Source organism: Salminus brasiliensis, chromosome 7 (genome assembly GCF_030463535.1).
Source record: "Salminus brasiliensis chromosome 7, fSalBra1.hap2, whole genome shotgun sequence".
NCBI classification, from domain to species: domain Eukaryota; kingdom Metazoa; phylum Chordata; class Actinopteri; order Characiformes; family Bryconidae; genus Salminus; species Salminus brasiliensis.
Genome location: NC_132884.1, coordinates 8,655,106 through 8,672,572, shown reverse-complemented (window position 1 = coordinate 8,672,572; position 17,467 = coordinate 8,655,106). Strand labels below are relative to the sequence as shown.

Here is a 17,467-nt window from a genome sequence, read left to right as displayed (position 1 = left end):
TGATTCAATTTTAGTATAATACCACACTTGTATTCATTTCCACAGTGTTCCCTGGAACTGTTTATTATTGTAAGGAACTATTATTGTAAATAAGATACAGTACATATACAAGTATCATAGATAAGTCCATGGATAAATGTGGTATTTTCGCATTATCAGCTCATTTGACTAGCACCCTAACTTACCTTTTGCTCTTTCTCTCCTTGCTTTCTTTCTTTCTCTCAGGTGAGGTCACTACCATAGCTGAGTCATGACAAATGACATCATTAGCGGGACTCTGTGTTTACACAAACCTCAGGCTAAGGAGCGCGACTCTTCTTAGAGACGGTAGGCAGACGCGCTGCTTCTCTTTACCGACTCATGCCTTTCCTTTTTAAGGCAGGTCGAGCAGACCTCACCATGGGCCTTGAAAGCACTGTTCAGTAGCTTCAAGAAGAGATACCTAACAATACATGGATGAGCCGGCCTGAGATGCTATCGACGTATCCGAAGGTCGTGATGTTAGGACATCAGAATGTCATCCCGTAGGTCCCTGATGTTCTCACTTTTTACAAATACAGGCGATGACCTGAGATTTATTGCGATTATAATGGCTTTCAGCAAGGAGCTCAGTCCTTTAAAGGGAATAAGGAGTAAAGCCTGCAGGCAATGTGGACATAAAAGAAAGGGATATAAATAAACACGTTCCCAGACCATATTTCTAACAGCATTTCTTTTTTTTTGTGAATCTTTTTGTCTCCCATTGGACTGTTGATAACCTGATTGTTATTTGTAGAGTTCAGAACGTGTGAGTAAAAGTGTAAGGTAAAAGTACCCACTCAGTTGGTAAATACTCCCCACTTTCTGCCTAGAGAATGTACTTTAGGGAGCCATTCTCTTTGAAGAGAACTCTTCTAAAGATGCCTTAGTGTGCATTTATTGAATAATACATTTTAAGATTAAAATCAGAACAATAATGCAGGTGATGATGATGATGTTGATGATGAAGCAGTAGAAGGTAATGGTCAGGGAAAGGAAGCAGTAATATGGGAGACTGGGACAGAAGTTCAGGGTTGAGGAGAATGGTGTAGGGAGGGGTTAGGATGGATTTGTCTTTGTGCTATTGGGGAGGGGACATGGAAAGAGGGTTTGCCTTCTACAAATAGCCTCAGCTGAGCTCTTCCTGCCCTCACTCCTATCTCTCTCCTCTGGGGAGTGTGTCTGTGTCCAAGATGAGCCGCTCCTCGTATGCCTCCTCTCAGTCCTCCTCATATCGCCGCGCTTTCGGCGGACCTGGACTCATCAGCCCGCCCATGTCCCGGGCCATGCTGGGGCGCTCCTCAGTGGGTGGCTCAGGGGGGTCCCATCTCAGCTCCCGAGTCTATGAGGTCACCAAGACATCTTCCAGCTCCCCAGGCTACTCCAACTACCGGGCCTCCTCCTTTGGGCTTCCCATCCTGACTGCGGGCATGTCCCGTTCGTATGCGTCCGGCCTGGGCGAGACGCTGGACTTCAGCTTGGCTGATGCGCTCAACCAGGAGTTCCTGCAGACCCGCACCAATGAGAAGGCTGAGCTGCAGCACCTGAATGACCGCTTTGCCAGCTACATCGAGAAGGTGCGCTTCCTGGAGCAGCAGAACCAGGCCCTGGTGGTGGAGGTGGAGCGGCTGAGGGGACGTGAGCCCACCCGCATCGCTGACCTCTATGAAGAAGAGATGAGGGAGCTGAGGAGGCAGGTGGAGGTCGTCACCAACCAGAGGTCCCGCGTGGAGGTAGAGCGCGACAACCTGGCTGATGACCTGCAGAAGCTTAAGATGAGGTGAAGGGGGTCTGGTGGAATGGGATCTGGGAGATGAGGAAGAGGGAGTTTTAGCTTCTTTCAATATCTGAAACCTCAGGCTAAAACATCTGAGTATTGGATGTATTGTATACCATGTTAGTCAAACCTATATTAGCATAAAATTGGGTCTCACGTGGGGAAAAATTTATCCGATCCAATCCTGTAACAATCTAACCTTTGACAGGTGTGTATTCCTTCCTGTGGTGTAGTAGTTGTTAAGTGGTTTGATAAGATTACTTTAGATCATCATCTTAAATGAACTTTTTCAATTAAATATAGCTCATTTTGGGTCTCATGAGTGGCCTAACTGACTAAGTGTTGGGCCAACTGTCAATATGGTCACTAGTGATACCACAGACATTTGTAGACAGGAGTCCAAAAGATTGGCTTTGCTAGTACCATTCAAGTGATTTGGTTACATTGTATGATTTGGGGAGCCCTTATTAGTTGGTTGATTTAACAGTGACTAAACTGGCCATACAAGTTGTGGAGAAAGGTTTAAAGCTTAGTAGTTTGTCAAAAAAAAAAAATCTGATCAGTATTGTTCTCTGCCCAGGATCTGATTTCAAGATCAGAAAAGAAAAAGTGTTATTTTGTCATCTCTAAGTTGCTACAGAAAGTGCTCAATTGCTATACTCACTTATCTAGTGTCTAGTACTGCACTTATATATACCTAATAGCTTATTGCCTGTTTATATGCTTTACATTAAAAAAACCCAGTGTATTACATAACAGCCCTTAAAAACTGTGTGAGGTGACAGAGTGAGGACAGTCCAGAGGAATCTTTTGATTCTGGCAGTAATGCTATCTATTTTTATGGTGTAACATTATTGTGGAATTCTAATTTCTGCATAAACTGTCCAAAATGTGAAGTCATTTACAGAGTTTTTATGTGAATTGATATATTGCTAACAGTGGTGGTATTTACAGTGGTAGTGATAGGAAGCAGAGGGTTTTGTGTTTGTTTAAAACACAAATGTACTGTAGTCATTTTATTTACTTTCTAAAAACATCCAGCTGTCCAGCATGAATGGAGATATCACTTGATCTGACACTCAACTAACATTCAACTGAATATGTATTAAATACAACTGAACCTTAGGTTGAGTGTAAATGACTGCCAATTGCACCTAACACTAACCTTACCTTTTCCTTGAATCAACCCTAAAACCTAACCGTACCCCTAACCTTAACCTAAACCTTAAATCTGACTCCCTAAAAGGGTAAGGCTATGGTTTGGGTTAGGTGTTATATTCAATAGATTATCATTTACATTCAGCTCAGAGTTCATTTGCATTTAAAAGGCATTCAGCTGAATGTTAGTTGAATGTTAGGTGAGCATCTATGAGGCGTCTACAATGAAACATGAAGTAATGAAGTAAAGTGTCATCTGTGTATCAAAACTTATGTTTCAGGCTAAAGAATTTTACAGATGTATCATAGCAGTGTATTATTAACCATGTAGTGTAATAGTTTTCTGTAATGTAGCTTTTGCATTATTTACCACTCTGAACAATTCTCGCATTTTCACACCAAACCACTCTGGATGACTTTGTTTACATCTTAATTCTTTAATTATTGAAATAATTCTTTAACATTTTGAAACATCTGTAGAGGCACCGTGAAGTTCATTCTAGAAGAGTGTAAGAGATGTCATTGGTCACAAGGTTATCAGAGACCAAAGTTATTTTTGTACAGCTGTCTGTAACACAGTGCAACACCCCCCCGATGTTGTGTGTGTGTGTGTTTGATACATGTGTCATCATGTGTTTTTATTCGCAGACTGTTTCTTAGCCAGTGGATAAAACCTATGCTATATTTAGGCATGGCCCTAGAGCTCTTGCTGCCACAGTGCTGCGGGAAGCTCTAAATGTTTAGCGCCAGAACAACGCCTGCAGTCGGGTTTAGAGAGAGATGGAAGAGTAGGGAGCACGTGAGAGGGATCAGCTTTCACTGCTGGGGTTAGAAATGCAATGAAGGACTGCTAAGCACAGGTGTATTGCAGTTGTTAGAGAAGTCCTACAGGTGAGAGGTAATACTGGTTAATGTATGTTTGCCCATGAAAAGGACACCAAGGTGTTTTTAATCCAGCTGTGCATATTTCTGTTGTTGTGACTGAAGCATGACTGAAGGCTAGTAGCAGCCAGCTTGCATGTTGTTTTTTATGTAGTGATATGATGCTCGTTTTCATGTAACATAACAGCATAAGCCTTATGTAACTGAACTGTTTTATTAGGTGGTTAGACCACTGTTCTGTTTGGTGGTTTGGCCCCAAGGTGGAGTCCCAAGGTGTATGTTACCTTAGAGCACCCACATGTTCAAACATTTCATGTCTTCAAGTTTTTTCACTTAATCTCTGTCAACCATATCTATAATATTCAGCTGATAGCCTTTAACTCAAACTCACTTATAATAGAGGTCAATAAGCACTTGCTTCAGCATCTGCAAAGTCAACAGTGAGCTTTCTGATCATTTACCCCTTAAACCCTAGGGTATTTATTCAGTTATTAATCTTAATGCATAAACTGTTATGAATTATTTCGGAAACGTTTTGTTTAGCATAATCAAGTCCCACAGGGTTCTATTTGAGGGCCTATGAAACTTATGGAAATTGTGTAGAAATGAGAGTGAAGAGTTGAAAGACGCATGGACCTACTGTACATACTAGGTTTAAAAGGTTTAATAAGACACAAGAAAACAGTCAAACCGTTATTTAGTTTTTACTTTTTTCACTTTTAACATTACATAAGAATATATGGAATTCCCTTGTAGCCAAAACTATATTTATCACATATTGAAATATATCTGACATAAAATTGGCCATTTTCAAATACGGGATATATGTCAGCCATATATACACAAACATATGATTTATCACACAAAATTCTTAAAAAATGTAAGTCATTTTGGAGCATTTCTGTGGGTCCATTATAGTGTAAAGAAGGTTTTGGCAGGACAGCAACACTGTCCACACACTATATATACATATATATATATATAGTGTATATATATATATATATATATATATATACATATTTACCATATTTATATATCTATAAAAAACAATATATATATATATTCCACATATATATGTCCACATACATTTTTACCCACTAATAATGAATATATTAATTATCCATGTCTTATACATATGTATCCAATAAATGATACTTGTCATATAAATGATGATTTTGAAATATATGACCAATCCTTGTGATGATGATATGTATGCATATATGGTCAAATAGCAGATTTCCATAAACATTAACACCCTTTAACATTGGAAGCAAAAGCAACAAAACAAGACACTGGGAACCTGCCTGTAGACTTAAAAGCTCTTGTGGCTAAAGAAAGTTGTTGACACCCACACACTTTCACACAGTTTACATTCGCTCTGCTTTTCTTCCTATTCAGGACTCAGTATCAAGACACCTTTGCCCCTCCTCCCTGGTAGAAGGGGCCGTTTGCATAGGAGAGAGACAGTGAGAGAGCAAGCGAGAGTGTGTCTGTCCCTATAAAAGGAGAGGAAAGAAGCGACCTTTGTAAATATAAGCTTTCATATCTGTGTACCGTCTCTCACTGCAGGCTTCAGGAGGAGATCGCACAGAGAGAGGAGGCTGAGAACAACCTGGCAGCTTTCAGAGCTGTATGTATTACTCTCATACACAGTTGAAGAGCCTCAGATTCTCCACTTTTAAAGCTTTACATAAAAATAAGCACACAAGTGTCTTTTTTGTAGGAGGCCCTAGCACCTAGTGTACAGTTATAATCTACTGTGTAAAAATAACAGTCCAATAAAACCCTTAATGTTGTAAATCTGACAGTGGCATTTTTTATTAACACAGGATGTGGATGCAGCCACACTGGCCCGTCTGGATCTGGAGAGACGCATAGAAACTCTGCAAGAGGAAATTGCCTTCCTCAAGAAGATCCACGAAGAGGTCAGATCAGCCTACACGCAAACACACTTGTCTGTGTCCCTGTTTTTGTGATGTATATACATCAGTAGTCATGGCTGAGGGGTTAAGGCAATGGACTGGAAATCCGTTGGAGTCTCCCCTTGCAGGTTCAAACCCTGCTGACTGTAGACCTTTGGGGCAGTGGTAGCTCAGCGGTTAGTGCACCGGGTTGTGGGTTTCAATACCCTGGCTTAGCAAGCTCCTCAAGCAAGCTCTGCCCACTGGCTGCCCATTTCCCCCGGTGCCCGTGCGCTCACTGTCCGCTGTGTTGTTTTGCTCTCTAATGTGTATGTGTGTGTTCACTGCACAAATGGGTTAAAGACAGAGACCAGATTTCATCTGTGTCCAACACAAATGGTGAATATGGGTGTCTTTGTCTTTGACAACTTTAAAAGGGGCTTATTACTATAATAGGGACACAACCTTTTCCCTGGCATCTGTAAAAGCTGCTCTGTGACAACAAGTGACAAAGTGCTTCATTAATGAACTTTACCATATAATATATTTTATGTACGCTTCTGGTCCTCTTCTCTTTTCTTCTCATCTCATCTCAACATGTGCTCTATTTTTGTATCATAAAAGCTACTGTTTATTCCCAAAATTGATGATTATTTTGATCTTAGTTTGATTGTAACATACAGTCATTTTGAAGCATGTCAACAGCTTACAATAAATGCTAACCAGGCCAAAGCACAGCCTCCACACAGCGGGCTTAGTTTTAACACTGCGTTACAAAGATGTCTACCTATGTAAACAATAAAGAATAGCACAACTGTCTAAAGTATAGGTCACATTGATTTTATTAAAATACAGTTCCCACACACATACACTCATCTGTCTCTCCCTCTGTATGTTTAGGAAATCCGTGAGCTGCAGGCCCAGATGCAGGAGACCCAGGTGCAGATCCAGATGGATATGTCCAAGCCCGACCTGACAGGTGCTCTGAGAGACATCCGCTCTCAGTACGAGGCCATCGCCGCCAAAAACATCGCTGAGGCCGAAGATTGGTACAAGTCCAAGGTGACAGACAGTGACAGACATACGGAAAGAGAAAACAAAGAGGAGAGAAAGCCTCAGCTATATCATATTTATATGGCACATTTAAGAAGTTAGAAGTTAGTGAATGCTTTTTCAGCTTGTGCTCAGCTTGACTGAATCTGTAGCATATGGCTGAAATGACCACAGATTACAATACATCCATTGGCTTGAAGTCCACTTATGGGTGCTAAAGCAACAGTAATAAAACATTATTATGGTTAAGGTTTTTAGATTACATTTAAAAGTATATGAATTTCAAATCTAACATAAATTTTCGGCCTCTGTGTGTGGAAAACAAACACTTTCCTTTTGCCATTTAACCTTTAGGTGTCAGACCTGAACCAGGCGGTGACCAAGAACAATGAAGCCCTGAAGCAGGCCAAACTGGAGACCATGGAGTTCAGACACCAGATTCAGTCCTACACCTGCGAGATTGACTCGCTTAAGGGCACGGTGAGTCTCATATACACCCTATCAACATACAGTAGTACATACAAATGTTTGTGGACACCCCTTCTAATGAATGCATTCAGATATTTTAAGTTGCACCTATTGCTTGACAGAGGTATGCGAATGCACGCACACACACAGCTTGTCTAGTCCCTGTTAAGCAGTACTGCCAATAGAATAGGACTCTCTGGAGGAGATAAACATAAACCTATTAGCACTATGCCTAATGTCAGGTGTATGCTAGAGAGGTATAAAGCCCCCCCAGCATTGTTCTGTGGAGCAGTGGAACTGTGTTCTCTGGAATGATGGTTGGTGCTCCATCCAATACTTTTGGGATGAGTTGGGGAGTTGGGGATGAGGTGGAGTGGTGATCATCCGACATCCAGACCTCACTAATGCTCTTGTCACTGAATGCAATTAAATCCTCATAGCAATGATCCTCTAGTAGAAAGCCTTCCCTGGACAGTTGACACAGTCACTCCAACAAAAGCAGGATACACTCTTTTTTTAATACCCTTGATTTTGGAAGAAGCCATGAATGAGCAGGTGTCCAAATTATTTTGTTCATACAGTGTACCACCCATACACTGCTCCTCCAAATCTGGAATCACCTTTCATATTAATAACTGTTGTTGCTCAACTGGAAAATGATAAACTTAATACATATGATACATATTTACTCCAGGATTTAACATAAACATAATTTGAAGATTCTCAGTGTTAAACAGCGTCTCAGTTATTATGATATAATCCACAGGTCTGTTCATATTTCTGGACATATCTCATAATCTTAGGTGTCATTATTTTTTAACAGAGACAGGATTCCTTGAAATCTATCAAGTTGTAAAGTAATAGCATCACACTACAATGATTTGATTAAAATACCTATAACAAAATGACTTTTCTTAAAAAAAAAAAAAAAATCTGCTGTATGCCTCTGCATTCAGTCATTTTATTCACGTCACATCCACAGCCTCTCTCTCGCCTCATTTCAAATGCTTGTTTCATTTTCTTGCTCTCCAGAACGAGTCTCTGATGAGGCAGATGAGGGATATGGAAGACCGTCATGGGCGCGAGGCCTCCGGTTTTCAAGACACCATCGCCAGGCTGGAGGCTGAGATTGCCAACATGAAGGACGAGATGGCCCGCCACCTGCGTGAGTACCAGGACCTGCTCAACATCAAGATGGCCCTTGATGTGGAGATCGCCACCTACAGGAAACTGCTGGAGGGAGAGGAGAGCAGGTAGGACAGAGCCTGAGGTGCCAGCATTACCACCAACTTAATAAGAAACAGCTACAGGCTTGTGCAGAAGTTTGGCCAACTCCTGTCAGATTACATGTTGTTGATTTTCCCATCCTCTACAGAGAACATGCTTCAGAGAACGCACATTCTAAAGCATAGTTACTGTTTCTGTGCGTAATTTAACATATTGGTAAAAAAAAACAACATTGTGTGGCGTGTGCAAAAGTAATGGCACATTATTGCGTTTTCTTCAGAATGTTAAATGCATAAAATAATCAGGAATTGTATCTAATGTGCAGATAGTGTTTTTTTTTTCCATAAGTGAAATTGTGTCATTTGACCAGGAAGACTTTTACATAGCACTTCCACCTTCTACCTACGTTATTCCACCTTCTTCCCCTATGTCAAAAGTTCACTATACCAGACACTTGCTACTGTTTATATCACATCCTCATTAGAATGAACCTAGTTTCTGATCACAAGGTCAAACCAGATGTTATTTGACTGGTAGACAATTCTCCACACAGCAGCGATACTGACATGACGTGTGTGACCAGTGTGTCAGACACAGTGGTGTCAGTGGTAGGTTACGAGTGGGTCCAGCACCCAAACAATATTCAGAGAAGACCTGTGTAGCATTTATTTCTTTAATATTTTTGGTTCCTATGTGCCATTACTGTAATTACCTTGCACATTAGAATGCCAAATACAATGTTGTTTTCTATATATTTTGTAGATCATGTCTATGCTGGTGTCTGGGTAGTCTTTTGAGATTTAGTCCTTTAGTTATTGAACATCTCTTATGCGTTATTCTTTCCCTTCTTCATTCCATAGGATCACGCTGCCCATGCAGTCCTACTCCACCATAAGCTTTAGAGGTAAGAGCAAAAAACATCATGTGCTACTCTCCTACACATCATCACACACACCACATGGGGGCACTGTGGTCTATATGCACAGAGCAAGCAAACTGTTGTTACAGATTAAAGCCAATAGACAAGAGATACAAAGTAGCCATTGAAACGTTTATAAGACTGAAGAGAAATATAGACAGTGTACAACATAAATTACATACAAACCTGCTAAAAACGTGTCTTAATGGATCTTTGCATGCGTGTTGTTCTGTTATTGTACATTGTAATAAGAAACTGAAAAATTATGTGTCAGTAGTTTGCTTACTTTAATTCTACACTTGACAGTTCGGGATGTAAATGAATTAAAGGATTTAAATCATATATGTAAACCCAAAGGTGGCTTTGCAGTAGGGCTTCGACACTTAGTTATCAAAATCGATGAGTGATCAATGAGGGAGAGCGGGACACAACCTAATGTGGAGTAAAGTGTAAAATGGAACATTGAAACACACCAATATTCACTTACTAACCTACAGTGAGAGCTAGCCAGGCTAAAGTATAGTCTAGTCCCCACAGAGCAGGGTTAGTATCAAAAAGGCCACAGAATGCATTTATTAAGTATTTTAAGTGGAAATTGATGTATAAATTGTAAGTATGTGACTTTAATTGGGTGAAAAAGATGCGGTTTTATAAGTCTATTTACAACCGTTATTTATTTATCTCAGTGTAAAAGTGTGATTTTCCATTTAGCGTGGGCTCATAAATGATTTGATGGGCTCTGTAATGCATAGCATAGACACAGATGTGTCAGAAAGGTATGCAGAAAGGTATTGCCAATAGAATATGACTCTCTGGAGCATATAAACCTGAACTTATTAGAGCAATTCTTACTGCTAGGCATGGGCTAGAGGGGTACAACCCCCCCCCCCCCAGCATTGTGAGCTGTGAAGCTTTTGGGATGAGTTGTGGAGTTGGGTACGAGGTGGGGTGGTGATCGATCATCCAACATCCTGACCTCACTAATGCTGTTGTCCCTGAATACAATCAGATCCTCACTGCAATGCTCAAATATCTAGTAAAAAGCCTTCCCTTGACAGAGGCAGTTACTCCAGAAAAGCAGGATAAACATTTGAATTTCGGAAGAAACAATGAATGAGCAGATGTCCCAATCATTTTAGTCCATAAGTTGAATAGTCTCATAATATTAACTGGATTTAACACAGTGGTGCTTGTCACGCTATTTTTTGGCAATATCAAAAAGTGTCTGTAAAAGACCGCAGGGAGCAAAACCGCATTAGGTATAATGCTTCAGTTAGACAGTAAAGTAAAATACTAGTCAACAGATTAAACCATGATGGAAAGGATTGTCAGTTGTGTGTTTTAACCCCATGTCTGCCTGCCTGTCACACAGAGACCAGTCCAGAGCACCAACAGAGGGCCTCTGAAATGCACTCAAAGAAAACAGTCCTTATCAAGACCATTGAGACCCGCGACGGAGAGGTAACACACACACACACACAACAATCTGAACCTCGCACACTACAAAGTAAACAAACTGAGCATGAACCTTATTTGTCATTCAGCATGTTTGGACTTGTTCCGAAATCTGACAAATATCCTCACACACAAACACACTCACACACTCCCACCTCTGACTGCTGTGACTGGCCTACTGCAGTATACTGAAACCACACTCCATCACTCACTATATGAGAGATGTGGGGGTGAACAAGGGAGAGCTTAGCCTAAACGTATAATTGAATACAGGTTGATTTGATCGTGCATCAGTCTGAACGGCTCCCCGCAGATCAGCTATGAGATATTAGGAGAAATCCCACAAACCATTTAATGGCACAGACCGCTGTATTTATCTCTATATGAAAGCTGCTCTCTTCTGCCCCCCTACAGGTGGTGAGTGAATCCACACAGCACCAGCAGGACATCATGTAGACCTGCAACCAAGGATCTAAACCACAGCAACAAACCCAGAGGAGTTTCAATAAAAGCATTAGGCCATGCCTTCACATCCTGTCCTTTTTTCCCCATTATTCCAAACACAGCTTATCCGTGACACGAGCACGCTGCTTCCAGGTGAGGAGAAGGAAAAGAGAGTTTATGCCTTTTTTTTATTTACTAATTTCTTGAAGTATCCATGTGAAACATCCCTCTGTATCTACACCCTAGTCAGAGTGAGGGAGGACGGGAGGAGAGGATTAAGGAAAAGGGATGGACACAGGTCAAAAGACAGGGGGGAAACAGTCATGTAGGTAAAGGCAAAAGGGGAAAGGAAGAAAGGGAGAGAGCAGGAGGGAAGGCAAAGCAGGAGATAATAAACTTAGACGTGATGTGTGTGACGAGGGCGCTGCCATGAAGAAAAGAGAATAAACCAAAGACGCATCAACCACTGCAGTCTGCTGGTGCACCTGTTCTGTGTGTGACTGAGTGAGTGTGTGTGTGTGTGTACATGTCATTTCTTTGCATACAATTTGCAGCACAAAACACACTGACTTTGTAGTAAAATCAGAGGGTTAATCTACAATGGTACAACCAAAATATGGTCTTTTCACAAAACTGCCTTTTTACATTTATAGGGGGCCCCACTAGTGATAAGACATGATCATAACTTAAAAGATCAGGTTCCTAATGTGTGTCAGTGTGTCAGTAAAGCATGGAAACCCATGTCTTACCAAGTTGTGGCCATGACTTAACTATCTCTTTCCCATGTTGTTATAAGTAATGGCCATGACTTATTTATCTCATTCCCATGCCTTAATAAGTTGTGACCATGACCTCATTATCTGATTCCCATACCTTAATTAGTTGTAACCAGGACCTACATTTCTTATTTCCATTTCATACCAAGTTGTGACCACAACTTAATATTATCATGACCATGCCCTATAAATTGGTGACCAGGACTTCAATATCTCATTCCCCAACCTTACAAAGTAGTGGGCATGCCCTCATTATCTCATCCCCATGCCTTACTTAGTTGTGACCACAACTTAATTATCTCATGACCATGCCCTATAAATTGGTGACCAGGACTTCAATATCTCATTCCCCAACCTTACTAAGTAGTGGGCATGACCTCATTATATCATCCCCATGCCTTACTAAGTCGTGACAGTGATTTTATTTCATTCCCATACTTTAATATGTTGTAGCATGGTCTTAATTATCTCATTCTCATATTGTACTAAGTTGTGACAACTTAATTATCTCATTACCATGCCCTGTAAAGTGGTGACCAGGACTTCAATATCTCAATCCCAGACCTTACTAAGTTGTGACCAGGACTTTGAATTATCTTGTTCCCATGGCTTGCAGTCATGACTTAATTATTACTTTCGCATCGCTTATTAAGTCAAGGCCACACACAAGGGCCCCTTTCCCACACTTTTTTCCATCAGGAAGGGATGTTTCAAGCAGGGCTAGTTTGGTTTGCGCATACTGTATATGAGTTCATTTGGTACACAAGTGTTCGAAAGTTTGAAATGACTGCTGTTTAGATGTGATATTGAATAGGATACTGAAATAGTTATCTGAGGTTTGCAACATGAAGCATTCTGAATATTAATTTCATTTTCTGTCATTTTAGAATCATTTGCAGCTCTGTTTATCATTCTGGACACGTTTCGTTTCAGATTTCTGATTTCCCCACTCCTTATATGAAACTTAGCACTAACATAAGGCAGTCATTTCATACGGATACCTGAAAACAAATGGGATTTACTTTATTGCAAACACTGATTCTAAGCTTTCGAAAGATTATTCCAAACTTTTGGACACTAGTGTAAATTACCCTACATCTGGACATTAAATACAAACAAGCTTGTGTGTGTGTGTGTGTGTGTGTGTGTGTGTGTGTAAGTAATAGTGTGTATGTCAAGATAATGAAATGTACAGAAACATCACAAAATGCATGTTGGAATCACATAGTTTATCATAATATCCAGGCCCATATAAACACATGCTTTATTAATAATAATAATAATAATAATAATAATAATGGTAGATTGTCAAAAGTTGAATGGCCTGATGAGAACTGTTCATCCAGCTCTTTGTGCCCAAACTCTGCTGTCAGACAGGACGTAGTAAATAAATCTCTCAGCAAATAAATAAACAACCAAACAAACAAATAAATAAACACATCTATTCACACGTCCAACTGGGCTCAGGCTCCTTAAAAAAAACACAAAACAAAAAAAACAACAACCAAAAATTAAACAGGCCACAATAAATTCAACCTAAGTCAAATAAATAGGAAAGGCAATGTGGAGATGGCTATAATAAATGTGCATATGCTATGTACAAACAGTAGCATAACAAACGGCTTGGCCGAGACATACAGTGAGGGTTGCGGAGTTAAAGGAACACTTCAGTGACCGCCAACTTAATCTCCATCTAATGCACCTGTAGCATATTACCATGAACAGTAGTCTTAATGCCTGTACTCCAAAAAGAAGATACTAGAAAACACACTTGACCCTTGTGTCATCTTAACATTATGTATATTTTCTTTTGTCCTAAGGGTCAAAAATGACTTGAGGACAGTCTTATGTACCATGGTGGTGTACAGCTTTCATGGAAGTATGGGCGATGTTTCACTTTCTCCAATGTTGGGGTCACATTAGGAAAGGTCATTACATTTCATGCTGAAAAGTGACCATTTAGGGGGGTTCTCTGTTGTTAAAGTGGGTCATTTTTTACCCTTATGACAACACAAGGGTTAACTGAATCAATAGGCAGCTGCTTTAGTTAGTGGGTTTTCTGTTCCTACCATTCTGTGGTAATGAACTGTATGCTATAGCTTCAGTAGATAGTTATTGTGTTGGAAATAGCTGGAGTATTCCTTAAGAAAAAAAAAGGTTAAAAAGTGTGAATTGTGGGAAGGACAGCTTTGCATCAACCGACAGCTTTTGCATCTGCCTGGTGGACTTTCAGCGTGAAGTTCAATCACGACCCTCTGGAGCCTCTGGGCCTGGAGCTCATTTCCTTAGCCTGCCCTGAAGGACACAGTCATAGACCTACAAGGCGTCATCAAAGAATTTAGATGGCACTGCAAAACAATTTCAGAAAACACAGCAATGAGCGAATTATTGTGGAGATTTCATAGAGAACTGCTTTGGAGAAAACTAAAAAATCCTGCGTTTTCCGAAAGGTCCCCAAGTTCACCAGTCTTCACATCAAACCTTTTTTCTCGGATTCTACAGCTGGTCCTTGGATCGTATAGTCAGGTCCATTCTTTGACGGTTCACGCTGTTCCGGCTGTCCCTGAGTAGCTCTTTCTTCTTCGTCTTCTCTTTTTTTTTTGCCTCTAATCCTTTTGTTCCCGTCACCACCAGCCACTGCAAGTCCCAGAGAGGACCAGTTGGTCTGCGGTAATATGGCTCTTTCCCCTGCAGCCTATTTGAAACAAGGCCAAGGAGCAGATTCTCCTGAGACAACCTCCCGCTGGAGCCTCCCCCAAGGCAAAATCCCCCCCCACACTATACACAGCTATTTGGTACAGTCCAGGGCAAGAATGGGGGATATATCACAGTACAGACACAGACTTATAGGATCCACAGATTTACAGTGTGGGAAGTGGCAGGGCAGAGGGCAGTCAGCTTTAAAACGTTACAGAGACAAAAAGTTTCAGCACCAAGAGATGAATTCCTCACAAAGAAGAAAGAAAGACGCAATAACGGACGGACGGACACTGAACATTTATGGATGCTCATCACACTGCTTTGCCACGTTGACGTCGATGGATAAAACAATGTGAAGTAAACAAGCCCAGATTCATTCCTTTCATAGTTGTTTGCCTAACTGCACCAAGTATTTTTGGGGAACGGGGTGCCAAAACCCAGGCACACAGCATAAGGGTGTGTGTGTGTGTTTGTGTGTGTATGCAAGCCTTGAATACACCCACCACAGTCTCTTAGTAACATGCTCAGGCCCGTAGCTCACTGATCGGCTGAAAAGGAGGCAGTTGGTGTAGAACCATGTAGAATCTGAGAAGTCAGGGACAGCACCACAACAGCGAGAGGAGTGTATGTGTGTGTGTGTTTGTGTGTGTGCGCTCAAGAGTATTTGTATCCGTGTTCTTTCTCCACGTGTGTTTGTGTCACACCCGGAGATTGGGGCCAGCCCCAGCTGTGAGGGGTACGGTGGAGCCGGAGTCATAGTCTATGTCTACAGCAGTGTGCGCACCAGACAGTCTGGCCCCGGGGAACCTGCCATCCACCTGCCGGTCACGGAAACTCTGAATGTAGCTCTGTTAAGGAGAGAGCAGAGCAGAAAAAGAAGGGATGACATAAATCCCAAACAACAGGGATATGATGAGAGCTGTTAATAGTTTGAGAGAAAGAAAGAGAGAGAGAGAGAGATGCATGTGATTGTGAGAGATTTTGATGTGTGTGCATATTCTCACCGGAGACAGGACGTCTCCATCGTATCGGCGGACAGGGTTGGGTTTTCTGCGGTAGGCCGGCTCCGGGTGCATGGCTTTAGCTGCGTGTGTGTGGTGCGAGTGCTGCGACTGCTGCTTCCGTCGCTTCTTCCTGCTGCTCTCTCTCCTCTCCTCCTTCTGTCGGATCCGCATCAGCTGCACCCGCCGCTGCTGCCGGCTTATCATCACTGCAACAAGAGCAGACAGAGAGGGAGTGAGAGAGAGAGACACCAGGAGCAGATAGTCAGACTATTGAGTTCAGTGAGTGAGCAAGCTATATCTCTACCATACAACAAGTGTAACAATTCAGTAACAGTCAAAAGTTTGGACACTCATGGTTGAATGTGTGCTCATCATCATCTTAAAAACATCTGATCCAAATGCTGGGGTGAACATATTTTTATTTTCAAAAAAGAGGACACTGGGGACATGGGCATCAACAGTAGTTAGGATGTCGTGGCTGGGGGGGTTTAAGTTTAAGACCACGTCAGTGTGCGTGTGTGTGTGTGTGTGAGGGTGGAAATACCTCTCAAACTATGCAACTACATAAACCTAAGTAAGTCATTAAGAAATGTTGACACAATGTTAATAACAACTGCCATAAAGATTTTTAGGTGACACAGACAAACTCAATGCTCACTACTGTACAAACGTTTTAGGCTTCTGTAAAAGCTACTTGTTGGAATTTATTTGCTCAGTAAAACATTAAATATTAGGAAATAATCATCAAAAGGTCGTGGTTTTACATCACTGTGTTCATTTTAACATCCCGAAGCTCTCCTCATGGGGAATTATTATTTATATTCATCATCCATCACCAATCAGTGCTTAATGATGGTAAATCAGGTGAGCTGGAGATGGAATTGAACACATTCACAAGCTGGCTAGAGGGGTCTAGGAGAAATCTGTAACCAAGCTTTGTTCTTTACACTACCTCACAATATCTCAACTGCCTTCTTCAAAACGAGAAATTTGTGTTATATTTTGCTGTATTTATCCTGAGATCTGTTTTAATTCAATATGATTTTTTACAAGTAAAAGCTCTCTTATTGTTGAGAGAAATGCCTTTCAACATTGAGTTTAGGTGCCTAAAACCTGCACACAGCACTGTACATATATATTATACAGGTCACAACAATAGCAATCCTACTATATCATAATAATCAAGACTATAATTAGACTACTGTACGCATATTTACATGTGCTACTTTATGTTACCGTAGGCTGTTTTTAGGGCTTTTGGACTTCTTGGACTTTGGACTTCTTTTGGACAGCTGTCTGATTGAAACGTTCCAGACAGCTGATAGATAAGCTAGTTTATTGACAAATCCAGAACTAAGAGGACATGTGTTGTGTGGTTGCAGTGTGGACAGCTATGCAGAGAGACTGACTGGTCTTTATGTAACTGCTCTATGAGCTGGTTTTGTGAATAGAATCCAAACACATTAATAATACCCACACATACACAACTCCTGCATGCTTTAATAATCGCACAGAGGGTCAGGTCTGCTCTATGACATGTTGCTTCTCACCACGACTGTCCCTGCACACACTCTTTACAGCACACCGACAGACTGAACCATCTGTCATGCTGCCTGCGTACACATATATACACACACGGTCAAAAGCACCTGCACAGTCTCACTCTTATCTTCACATATTTACAC

The 17,467-nt window shown here is 41.2% G+C and overlaps 2 protein-coding genes across 2 annotated transcripts in view; one reads left to right on the top strand and one right to left on the bottom strand.

Annotated features, from left to right (window-relative positions):
- The first annotated feature begins 1,180 nt into the window (after nucleotides 1–1,180).
- On the top strand, nucleotides 1,181–11,382 carry desmb (desmin b). Its single transcript, XM_072683719.1, has 9 exons — nucleotides 1,181–1,798; nucleotides 5,405–5,465; nucleotides 5,665–5,760; nucleotides 6,637–6,798; nucleotides 7,144–7,269; nucleotides 8,290–8,510; nucleotides 9,345–9,388; nucleotides 10,776–10,864; nucleotides 11,273–11,382. Exons 1-9 carry the CDS (start codon nucleotides 1,212–1,214, stop codon nucleotides 11,312–11,314), a joined length of 1,428 nt encoding a protein of 475 aa, XP_072539820.1. The 5' UTR covers nucleotides 1,181–1,211; the 3' UTR covers nucleotides 11,315–11,382.
- A 1,910-nt stretch (nucleotides 11,383–13,292) lies between these two features.
- The window catches only part of tmem198ab (transmembrane protein 198ab), a 34,833-nt gene continuing 30,658 nt past the window's right edge, over nucleotides 13,293–17,467 (bottom strand). The window contains exons 4-5 of the mRNA XM_072683720.1: nucleotides 15,783–15,988; nucleotides 13,293–15,626 (exon numbers count right to left, since the gene is read on the bottom strand). Coding sequence (XP_072539821.1) covers nucleotides 15,477–15,626; nucleotides 15,783–15,988 — 356 coding nt within the window. The 3' untranslated portion in view covers nucleotides 13,293–15,476. The remainder of the gene's footprint in view (nucleotides 15,627–15,782; nucleotides 15,989–17,467) is intronic.